At 41.0% G+C, this 12,444-nt stretch overlaps 1 protein-coding gene across 7 annotated transcripts in view; it reads right to left on the bottom strand.

The window, feature by feature from the left end:
• Window positions 1–12,444, bottom strand: part of LOC118773416 (LIM domain containing preferred translocation partner in lipoma) — a 231,883-nt gene that overhangs the window by 46,756 nt on the left and 172,683 nt on the right. For 6 of the 7 annotated variants that reach the window (XM_036522341.1, XM_036522343.1, XM_036522346.1 and 3 more), the window contains one exon: window positions 7,156–7,737. The exons of the other annotated variant lie outside the window; for it this stretch is intronic. In XM_036522341.1, the coding sequence (XP_036378234.1) occupies window positions 7,156–7,737 (582 nt within the window). The remainder of the gene's footprint in view (window positions 1–7,155; window positions 7,738–12,444) is intronic. 7 annotated transcript variants of the gene reach the window in all.

The following is a 12,444-nucleotide window of genomic DNA, read 5'->3' as shown; positions in this document are numbered from 1 at the left end:
AGTTTGGGTCATAGGAGGACAACAGGCAGGAAGGAGCGGGGGCCTCTTTTCAAAGGCGTTATTTACAACTGGAAAACCAGACAAACATTCTCCTCCACGCCTGGCTAAAAATGGCTTGCATGACAGAGGGGTGAAATATCCTGTTGATAGCCTACATGAGATAGTTAGCTTATGGCTAAAGGAGAAGGAAAAAAGAAACGCGACAATCACATGAGAAACCCTCAACTCCACTGCCGTGACTGCTTGCATAAATTCAAGTGAAAAGTATGGATTTTACTGCAAGCTGTTTGAGGGTTGAGGCTGCAGCAGCTTGGTAACAGAACGTGGGCATACAGAATGGCTGTCATTGCCATTGGTGCCATTATCTGTCTGTATGAGCATGAAGCTACCTAAGAGCTAATTAAGGGGCCCTAGTGTGTACCTGGCCAGTATCCAGGCACCAGAGAATGGTTGCTCCTGTGCATCACATTTAAAATGAACAAAGACATCCTCGTCCTGCCACACCACCTGCTGACAGGGAGTGCCTTCGGAGGCACCCTTGTCTGCCATCCTCCACAACACAAGTATCACTTTTACAGGAGATTGATCTGATTAACCTGAGTGTAAGGTGCTCCTTAGCTTTGAGACACACCACACTTCGGCCCCTTACTGTAACCACCATGCTGCTATAAAAAGTATTGTTTTATCTTAATCCATGTAGAAGGAAAATTGCAGGTATAAAGACCAGACAGAGAGTGGATGAATGAACGAGTGCACTAGTATAATGGCTTTTCTGCATTAGCTTATCGAGCTGTGTTTGGAATTAATCCTGTTTCTTAAAAGTTGTTAAGAGCAAGCCAACAGTAGCAAATTGATTAAGACTGGTCTCCTCCCTTGCCCAAATTAATTTAATGGGGAAAAATGGCATGCGTGGCTTGATGAATTGGTGCACTAAATCAAGATATAGGCAGAAGAGGGGGTCATTGGGTCATTGATAATATGAGCCTGATACATGTGCAAGAGTGTGGTGTCTCAAAACTGCTCTCAGTCCCTCTGAATATCGCAGCTCAGCTTGTTCAGCTCGTACTGGGTTCATCTTTCACTCTAGTTCCTTTTCCACCAAGGCAGCTCGAGGGCCGGTTCGCAGCCGGGGCCTAATCTCAAACCAGTTCTTCACATTTTGACAGCCAAAGAACCGGCTCTCAGCCAGGAAAACTGGTTCGAGAGCGGCACCAACAATTTGCTGGTCTAGAACCAAGAACCGCTTACTTCAGGAGCTGGTGGCGGGATTACCATGACCAACAGGACCAACTAAATCGTTGTGACCGCCATTTTTTGAAAAAACCAGAGCAAGTGTAGCGTTTAGCCTGCCTAAAAAGAAGAAGAAGAAAAACCAGGGTTTTATTTTTCAAATGTTTTGCCTTGTTGCCAGCCAGCTATGTATTTCATAGCTGTTTAGCGAGCTACTAATTTCTCACATCAGTGTTACAAACGTAACATTGATGGCTAGCTAGCTGGCTAGCTAGCTGTTGGTCAGCTAACATTACCCAAGAAAGCTACTAATTTCGTGACATTGATGTGAGAAATTAGTAGCTATGCTTGCTTGGGTAATGTTAGCTGACCAACAGCTAGCTAGCCAGCTATAGCAACCTTGGTAACAGTAGCTAATGTTAGCATGCTACTTTCTAACATTGCCATTGTCTCACCTACCAACATCACTCAACATTTGGCTTCACAAAAGTCTACCATTGTATAAAGTGTAGTGCACAAGTTTGCCTTTTTAAAGCACTGTTCTCTTGTTTTTGTTGTTGTTGTTTGTTCCTGTTAGGTTGGCGCTAGCGGGAAAGCAGAGACGTATACAGTGACATAATGATGTGGCTCTATGGTGGCTCTCTAGCCCATGGAAAACCAGTTCTTAGAAGGTTCGCAAGTTGAACCAAATCCAAACCAGCACTAGCACTAGCCCAGAACTAGCACCTAGTTCACGTTGGTGGAAAAGGGGTATCTGAGAAGTTAAACACAGGCCCATAGCCAAGCCCTTTACAGATTGCTTGACTTTTTGTATTCTCCCTGCTCCTCAAAAAAAGAGAGAACTGAGAAAGAGACACTTAACTTGTTCAGTGACTTGAACGGTTGTCTGTTTGATTAGCTCGGGATCAGAGAAGATCAAAAACCTACTCCGTTCCTCCACGTTAACAAAGAGGGGGCATTTTCAGAATGTACTGACAGGAGCCTGGGCAACCATTTCCATGAAGGTCAGAAAGTAAAGTGCCCCACATTTGAAGGGAAAAGAGAAATATCATAATATAAAATGTTGTTCCCTTGACAACACAAACCATCATTGACCTTCTAGGAGTTTTAACCAACTGCAAGGGTTGAACATTTCACGATAATCCTCCTGTCAAATGTCACTCAAGCTCAGTACCAACAGAAATCATCATCCAGCTTAGCCTTTCTCAAATATAGAGAGTTGGGGGCCTTGTGGAAATTGTTAAATTAAGCGGCAGCCATGAAATCTGTACATTAAAAGAAAAAGATCAAAAGCTGGCTGGTGGCTTCGCGTAATTAAGTCTCTTGGAGCCTTGTTGACGTGAAAAGCCGTCTCCTTACACATTAGGGCAGGAACCAATTGGGAGAAAAGCAGGACAGGGGAACCAACCATGTACATCTGGTTCTCAGTACAGTAACATGGGCTCCTCACCTACACACTTCTGCTGACATTGACCTCTCATTGACTACTCATGATTATGTGCAATGATCCTGCAATATGACACATAGCATGATTACAGATCTGCAGACAGCAAACATGCTCATGCTGAAAAAATCAATACACTCATGTACATGTTTGACAGCCAACAAGACTTACAGAATGCTCATTCACCAGGAGTATAGACTTTGATGCATTATGTAAAAAAGAAAATGCATATTTTTGAACACCAGCAATTAGCAACATTATGACTGCCCAACCAATAAAACTGGGAAACGTTACAGTTTGTTTTCACAACAGAGAAGCAGAAACATAAATATAGACTTATTTAGGCAGGATTATGAAAACGTCATGACATTAGATCAGTCCAAAATGGCAATGAAAATTTACAGATTTTTCTGTCATTCTACCGACTGAAATGGGCTCTGATAGTATAGTCTGTTCTCTGCTGTCAGTGTTCACATAGCTGAAAGGTGTGGTATAATTATGGTCTGTTTTTGAATTTAGGGTCTGAAGATGTAGATACCAAACAGAATAACAGATTAGAGCTTAAAGAGGGAGACAAGATCTGTTGAGACAAGGCGTAAATAGATGCTAACAGCCAAGACGGTTACAGGCGCGATGGGTCACCACAATATTAGTGGTGCAGTTTTACAGGTGTAAACGTCATAGACTTTATCATCATGGCGGTAGAGATTTATTAGTTCATTAAAAAGAGCAGCATGAATGAGAATGTTTTGCAGAAGAAAGATCTCACAGAGCAGGTATGTCCAAATAAAGACCTATCTTCAGCAATAATAATCACTTAAGCAAGATTCCAATACTAACAGCTAGAAAACTGCTGGAATGTTTGCCAACTTGGCAAAAATGAGGCACCGAGAGATAGAGAGGATTTAGAAAGCTCCACAATGTTGAGGCATTCTCATATTTAAACAATAACCTTTCAGATACTCCTGTTTCAGTGATCACAAAGCATTCAGTAGCCCCCTCACAGATACCAAATATTACCAGATAACAATAGAATGTGTAAAAAAACTGTAATTAAAAATATTCTATACACAGTGTTCCAGTTTAGTGGCACCACCATTGTAACAACCATTGGATTACATGTTATTCATGTCAACAGTGACTTCAAAGAACAAAGTAAATCCTGTGAGTTTTTATTCATTGCAGTTTTGACTACAGAGTGACTTTTTGGCATTACCCCGTTGGCTGTCTGACAAGCAAGCTCGCCGCTGGGGAGCAGGTGCCCGCTACCTGTCTCACAAGCTCACGTGGCATCCCCGTAATTAGCAATTAACACTGATCCTATTAACCGCCGAGAGCTGCTGTGTGAATCCACACTTGTCTCAAAATGGACCAAGATCACACTGTGCCACTTGGAGCCTGAGACATTTTCCAAACGCCCCGAGTAATGACAGAAAAATGGTCTTAATCATACATTCGATATTTTCACAGGCTAACACCAAAAGAAAATGCTGAATTTCATAGAACCTGGAATCATAAGATACAATAATACTATTTAATGGCAGTCCAGCAGTCTATTTCCTTTGCTGTTGTAGTGATGCCTGTGTTGGTATTTCCTCCAATCTTATTTTAAGTAAACATTTTATTGACCTAGTGTATTATGAGAATATACACATACACTTTAGATTTGCATACAGAGAAAATTTGCTTTTATCTCAAATCAAAGAAAACAGATTGAAAAACTAGGGGGCAGTACACAAAGCTAATAAACAAACACATTTGTTTCCATAATGAACCATGGTGGAACTAAAACAGTTGTCGCGAGTAAATTGTAGACTTTTGTTTCTCACAATATTAATTAGTTTCTTAAAAATGCTTTCTGCAATGTGGTATTTAATTTGTGATTAGTAAAACAAAGTCCTTGATGAGCTATTCCCAGATGCCGTGTGGTGCTGTTCAGATTTGTGTTGGCATAAAATCCTTGAATTAAAGGATACTCATGGGTCTTACACTTTCCAGAGATTGCAGATGACTCAATGTATTAAGACTACAAACACAATATTCCCATTTGTTTTAATGCCCTGTGTGAATGGCAAGCAGCTCTTCACATTCCTGAGGCTGCAATAGCAAAGTTGCCTATAAACTATTCCTAACCCTATTCCTATGGCTATACACTATAGCCATTCAAGTTGTATTTATAGGACACTACTTTTGTGCTCAATTAGTATTTTTAAAGAAATTTCCCCTTGCTTTAGAACACTCTTAACTTTTAACATTTACATCCCAATTTAAATACAAACCAATACCTTAGAAACACACAGACATATATATGTATATCTGTGTTATTTTAACTCACAAGCCCATTTCAATTGACATTACATCACTGATACACACTAACAACTATTACATATAATTACATGACTTGGTTTTTGCTATCCTGGAGGTAATCATAAAAGATCACATTCCTGGAAAGATTTAGAAGGCTAACTGTTTTTCAAAAGCCTTGGGGTAAGAGTGTTCCTTTTGTGGAATTTTTGATGTCAGAGTTGTGACCTAGAAGTTCCGCTAAAGGAAAAGAAGAGTATATGAATAGAAATGTTTCCTTCAAATGCTCAATTGAAAGTCATTTCCTTGTCATTTATTTATGTATTTATTTTTTGGTTTGCAAATAACGCTATGTAATCTCTCTTTACATGAACTCGGGTACTGCTTTCTATTACAGCTGCTTGCTGGATATACTGGCAGCAATTCGTCCTTTAAGGTTTACTTCTTTTGTCAGTTTAACCTCAATTTACCAGGAGTCATTCTTTCTGTAAGTAATGTAAGTGCCTGAGCAGACTCCATTTCAGAATTCTCATCCTGGTTCTCCTTGAGGGGATTTACTTCAGTTTGTAAAGCAGGAACATTACTTGTGCTACAATTCTGTTAAACTTTATTGGAACACAGTTTTATTAACTGTGGCCTCTGGGTGATGCAAAGCTGTGCAAAGTATTGAAAAAGGTTCAGATGTCTTTGCCTCTTGATGGCCCATGGATCTTGATGAGTAGTCCTTCATATAAGATGAGCCCACATATATTAACTGTCCATTCACTGTGTAGGCTACAATATCTCCAATTTTTGCTTGTTAACTAGTTACTACATACACATAAAATCATATAATCAAAGTAAATTTACCACTTTGGCTGATGTCCAGATAAATGTATTCTATCAGTCTCATCAACTGAATAAAATCATATCTTTTTAGAAAAAAACAAAACTGGTTTGCAGTGGCATACAAAAACGAAGCACTTACATGTTAAGGAAATGAAGATAAGCTGCATCCTGTCAGATTAATGAATCTTGAGAGCATAAACCTCTACAGGGATGACCTCTTAAAAATTCATAAAGGTTAAAATAACTGTTTAGTATGCACATTTCAGCAGAGATACAGAGAGGATCTTCCTACTTCATGGTCATCTAAAGCAACTACAATCTATATATACACACCTACACATGCTGATTTTAACTAGAAGGACACACAATCCACACACTCTACAGAGTGTTGATTTGTAGGAAGCCTTCTGGAATCAGCTTGATGTGCCTCTGGTCAAAGTGTATGCACCTGTACTGATTACCTGAGGACGGGCACTCTGAGCGATAGCGTGGTGTGTTCTCTTCGGTGCAGTGACACAAAGCTGCCTACCTCTTTTTGGTCCGTATGTCAAAGTCATTCATGATTTGGACACCTTTGGGCTTGAAAACTAGCTAGGACACCTTTGGCTCTCTTTTTTCCCCAAAATGCAGGTTCTTCATGAGACTGTCTACTCTGGTTTAATTTGACACAACGAGTTTTACACCGCATTTCTAGGATGCCCCTATACTCCTTCTGAAGCCCATGGGAATCCTGATCGTCCAGCTGACTTCAGTACCAGGCATTTATGATGAATACAGGTTTCCCTTGTGTTAAGCCATTTATAATCATGAATACAGACAGAGTGAGATTTACAGCCATGTTCATTCATTAATATCTTTAGGGTGAGGCCAAGGACATACTGCCTATCTAGTAGACATCTGATGCATTTGCATCTGACAGACCCAAAAATTCCATGAAAAACGTGTGAGTCAAACACCGTGAAGATTTGCTCCATTTATCCATATCACCTTGAAGACCTGATCACAAAACCAATTAGACATCTGGTCTGCTGACAATTCACCACTGTAACTACTGTTAATGCAATGTAAATCCACAACAAATAAAACTGATCTGAAGTGTGCAGTCCAATTGATCTGTCTACAGTAGTGGAAGGCTTTTACAATACTGCCTTTTAAGTAGTGTGTACTGCAAATATATTTGACTTTTCATGTCAGATTAAATCAGTATTAGACACAGCCAATGGAAACATTTTAGTTACTAGTGGTGTCAACTAATTTAACACTAATGTACGCCCGTTCAGCTAACATGCTGGTGACACGGTGAGTTAATTACACAGAGATACAGTTTGTGGGGAGGCAGGCTGACCTACCTTAGGCTGAGCAGAGCCATACTGGGCCAAGGGTGTTGGAGCGGAGGTGGGCTGGGGGTCGGTGATGTACGTCTTCTTGGGGGTAGGAGGCTGGTACCCATGGCTGGCAGGGGCAGCCTGGTAGCTAGGCTGAGGTTTCCAGGTATTCTGGCCTCCTCCATACACAAGGCCCTGCCCCTCTGACCCAGGATGCTGTATTTGGGGAGCAGGGGCGTACCCTGGCTGCAGGGACCCATAGGTAAAGTTACTTTGGGGCTGGATGGCCGTGGGCTGCAGCTGGGGGCGCTGCTGCGCCCCAGGGGACTGGTATTGAGGATTGGGCAAGGCAGCCTTCGCCTGCACGCTAAAGGTGGGCTGGCTGGGGGTGTCGTAGGAGGCCGGTATAGTCTGGGGCATGGTCTGGAACTGAGGCTTGGCTATGGGGTTAGAGGCTGCTGGGGGCACAGGGGCTGCTGGTGTCTGGGGCTTTGTGGTGGATCTCTTGGTGGCCGTCAGAGGTGGCTGGGGTGGGATGACCATGCGCTTGTGTACGGTGACTGGTGTTGAAGAACTGGCACTGGTCACCGGAGAGCCACCGTAGTTCTGGACAAGTAACAAAACAGCATTGAAGTGGTTGTGAATGCCTTCCATCCCAAGACAGAAAAACCCTACAGAGAAGAATCTGTTTGTCAGGCTCTTCAGCAGAAGGGATTTAGTCACATGACCACACACATTGGTCTGCAATTCATGTAATGAAAAGTGTGAGTCTATAGCAACATCACTCCCATTTTACCATTTTATTCTTTTGCTCTGGAAAAAAAGCACAGCATCTCAGACCATGTTATATTTACAGATCTCAGGCATATAATAGGTATCATAAACATACCATGTTTCAGATTCACAGCACATCTTTTGGTTCTTATGTGAAGACAGTTTATGAATATTGCAGCATACAAAAATTGTGCTCTTGGCAAATGCTAGCAACCCACGTCAGCACAGGAGTTATTTATGCGGTGTCTCACAGTGCACGTAATTATCCAGCCTGCTTCCTCAGTATCGATTGCAAAGCTACCTAGACACGAGAGAGCCAGTGCAGCCTGGGCCATCTCCAGTCATAAACTATGGCTCATAAAGCAGAGAGGTGGGGATAAATTGTTTTGGTGGAGAAATCATGACGGTGCATCGCAGTTGTGTAGGACACTTGTGCTGACGTTGGCTTTCAGAGCTGTAGGAGGCGCTAAATTAAAGAGATTTGTGTTATTTGCTCTCAGAGAGCTGGCAACAGCATTGCTTTTCTGCGTCCCCGTGTGACTTGGGTCTGCTTCAGAGAAAGCCCAGCCTCCCCTGCCCATGTATGGCCTTCTCATTTTCAACGTGTCCACAGCAACGTGTCCACAGCTCATTAAAAAACACTCAAACTTAAAAAACAAACAAAACAAATTTTCTATGGTATTACCATGCTATTTTTAGCATTTGCAACAGGGTCAAAATGATTCTGATCACCCAAAATCCACCCAGTAAAAAGAGAAGCCACATCCACAGTCATAGACTTTTGGCCATGCCAATGAATCGATGTGTGAAAAGGCGCTGCTGATGAAGCTGCCTTTTACATGACCTATGATCATTTGTCTCCGTCTGCAGGAGTAGGCCACTCTCTTACAGAAAGCCAAAGGGCAGCATATGAGCTTCCAATGTGAACCTGACAGACTCATTTCAATAAGAAGAAATCTTCAAGATGAGATAAAAATGGAAGCATGAACTTAAAGCCAATCTCCTTCTCTCATGTGTCATATCGTCTGCTGTACTAAAAAGTAGATGCTGCCATGTGTCATTAACCTAAACCAGATTACTGCCATGAGCCAAAAAATCAATCACTGGTGTTATTGCAAGTTGAGAACAAAGACTTGAACTTCAAATGTCAGGACCATTTTTAATAAAAGGGAAAAGACTTATCAACTACTGGAAGGAAAACTCTGGTCAAAATTTTTTATAGAATTTCTAGTATGTGTTTTAGGTACAGATACACACAATTACGCATTCTGGACAGGATGCTGTAAGACTAGAACCTCAACCTTTCATTTGATGGTGCAGGTTGACCTAACACCAGCCCCAGCTTTACCTCAGAGTTACAAAACCCTGTCAATGAAGGAGTTTTTCTCACTCAGGTCTCAGATCACACAGGGAAACAACTAGTCCAATAGAAAAACTTCTTGTGCAGTTGGTGTATGCTCAAAATTTGAGCAAATGAGTATCATATTCTTTGGTTTTAGTTTCACTTTCTTTCCAGTTTCACTTAGATTAGACAGTCTTTTCCTGTTCACCTCAGTTAAAAACTCTGGATGTAATGGATACTGGATTGTACCATCAACTGCAGAATGGGTTCTAGGCTTGTCAGAACACACCACACAGTACATACACCATGAAACACATTTTTTTATTTTTGACTACAGCTCTCCTTCAGCTCACTTAAATAACTTTCACATTTCCCATAGCTAAACAGGGTAGTGGCACTGGATTTTGGTCCAATAATAATGAGAAACCTTCCCCTTTCTTTGTTAATTAAAAAAACACGTAGATTGGTGGTATAAGTGCCAATATATCAAATGGGTGAACTCTTACATTAATTTTGCTGACATCATAATTATTATATAATATATTATAATATAAGGTCCCTTATTTAAGGTCCCTTATTTTTGAGAGTAGGGAAAGCTTTACTCATTCAAAACATGTGACTGAAGCTCCCTTGCCACCAACTGTCATGGCCCTGCTGATCAGGATAATTGCCAACACTGGATTAACTCAAAAGAACCATAAGAATTTAAGAACTATTTTATTTCTGCTTAAATGATAACTGATATTGTCATTTTTAAATGTGCTTATCTGTGTGTGAATACAACCCTAATAATGCCCTATGGTAAGTAAAATTACTTAATTTAAACGTTTCATAGTTTTTAAAAAATATTCTAGATTATTCATTTATCTATAAAGGACTAGCAATCTAACATTTACTTAGCAGAGCACTGAAGATGCAAATGGTACCCTCAAAATAATTACATTGCCATGGTACATTTTTCACCAATTAGAGCACTAAAAAATGAAATCCTTTATTAGTTTAAGGAAACTGTGAAGAGGATAAGATCTTCAGCACTGTTTTACAGTACTGTAGACATTTTCATGCTACCCCATTATTATACCATTCAAATGCACTGAGGTCATGTGACCACTGTCTACTGAGTGCCAGATGCAGAGCCAGCACAATGTTTCATTCCATTCCCCAAACACACTACTCTATCCCTATCAGCTTGTTACAAACCTCCTTCTGTATCCCTAAAGATTCTGAGACATTTATCAATCTGTGAGAAACATCTCAGCTTTCTCAATCTATCAGTCATGCAAATGCGCAAATTGAATTTAAGAATCCCAGCGGATGAATTTCAGAGATGAAGATGAGTCACGGTCTGCTATTTAATTACACATTGGGCCTATCCACTGATACAAATGTATGAATTAGTCCTGCATAATGCATAATACAGGTCTGTCTAAAAGACCCAGCGGTTATGTTGTGCCAGAGCTTGGCAGAACGCTTGTTCACCACCTAGACTCCTATCACACAGGCACGCACACACACACACATACATTGTACGCATTGTTGTATTCTGAAGGGTGGCCCATATATATATATATATATATATATATATATATATATATATATATATATATATATATACACACACACACACACACACACACACACACACACACACTGAAAACCAATGACACAGACTAAATAAGGCCTACACAATTACCTCTGGCTACCGAGAGATGTCAAGTATGTGATGGATGGAAGCTCAATGTGACAATGGAGGAGGACACCCAGAAGTTCCTGGAAAGATTTCCTGGCAGGAGAGAAGTGTGGACATGAGCTCTAGCTTTGAAGAATCACACCTGAACACCTGCAACATCTCAGGCAGAGAGAGATCTGGGACAATGGCTCATGAAAAATTAAAACCTGAGCTTCGGCACTGAAGTCAAGCTTTGGACACATCCTCTGATCTAACAAAAGCCTGTATGACACTGGAGGATAAATCCAGGAAATATCCCCATAGAGATGGAGCAGAGAGGAAAGTCTTATTATTGTTGTATTACATGCATTTTGGACACACTTTCTGACTCTTGACAGCAGAGCAGTGTGTGTGTGTGTGTGTGTGTGTGTGTGTGTGTGTGTGTGTGTGTGTGTGTGTGTGTGTGTGTGTGTGTGTGTGTGAAAGCTACAAACACAAATCACTATTTCCTTTTGTGAGTCTTGGAGAAAAAAAAAATGTCCTGATCTTTCTGAAGCCTACAGATATTCTCTCCAATATGTTCTTTTTCATTACATCATTGTTATGTGCACTCGTATTCCCAAGGGCACCAAGCAGTGCTCATGAACAGCTACTGTGAAATAACATTTTATAGTGTTACAGTAAAAACACAGACTCACTGTTTCCTGGATGAAATCATGCAGAGGACCTTCTGTACCACAACAGAAACAAACTAGTCCATCATGCAACTTACAGACTTTCTATCAAGCAGGTAGAGTTCAATCAAGACCCTTCCATTATAACACTGGACCCACACAATTGGAAACATTGTATGTATTGACATGGTACATGTGTTAATTAATCTTGTTATTTAGATTTATAATGGTTAATTCTTTCTGGAATTAAGGATACAGGTATGCCAAGCCTTACAACTGCAGCTTCAGAGCCATACGGTTCCATGTTAGAAGGGCTGCCAACATTCATTCCTCTCTTGTGGTGATGGCAGATGGCGATTTGTTTTCCCCAATTGTTTTTTTTTGTCTCTCCTCCCCAAGTCCACTGAGATCAAAATGTCTGAGTGGCAAGCCCCCGATGACTATACCAGACCCCCCACTCACAGGAAAGAGCTATTTCGTTTGACACACACAATTTCAATTCGGCTCTCAGAAGTTTCCCTAACTCTGACTGTGTCTGACCTTGCAAACAAGCAGAGTGTGAAATTTCTCAGAGAGTCTTTGAGCCATTCAAAAAACCGGGAGAGAATAAGCAGGGCTTGTGGCCAAGACTCATCTGTTAACTTTGCATTTCAAACCCGTGTGGGGGCGGGGTGAGATTTTCTCGGTGAGCTTGGGGAAAACCCCTCCGTGTACTTGAGAGCTCTTTCACTTTTTTCTGTTCTTTTGCTCCTCTGCAATACAACTTTAAATGTTATTCTAACTTCCCCACAGCTTCTGGGTCAGGCTGGAGGAGAGGCTAAGAGTCCACTGAAAGACTCCACTGGGGGTCGACC

The sequence above is a fragment of the Megalops cyprinoides genome, chromosome 2 (genome assembly GCF_013368585.1).
Source record: "Megalops cyprinoides isolate fMegCyp1 chromosome 2, fMegCyp1.pri, whole genome shotgun sequence".
Taxonomy (NCBI): domain Eukaryota; kingdom Metazoa; phylum Chordata; class Actinopteri; order Elopiformes; family Megalopidae; genus Megalops; species Megalops cyprinoides.
Note: the sequence above shows the minus strand (reverse complement) of the source record. Positions and strands in the feature narration are given on the sequence as shown.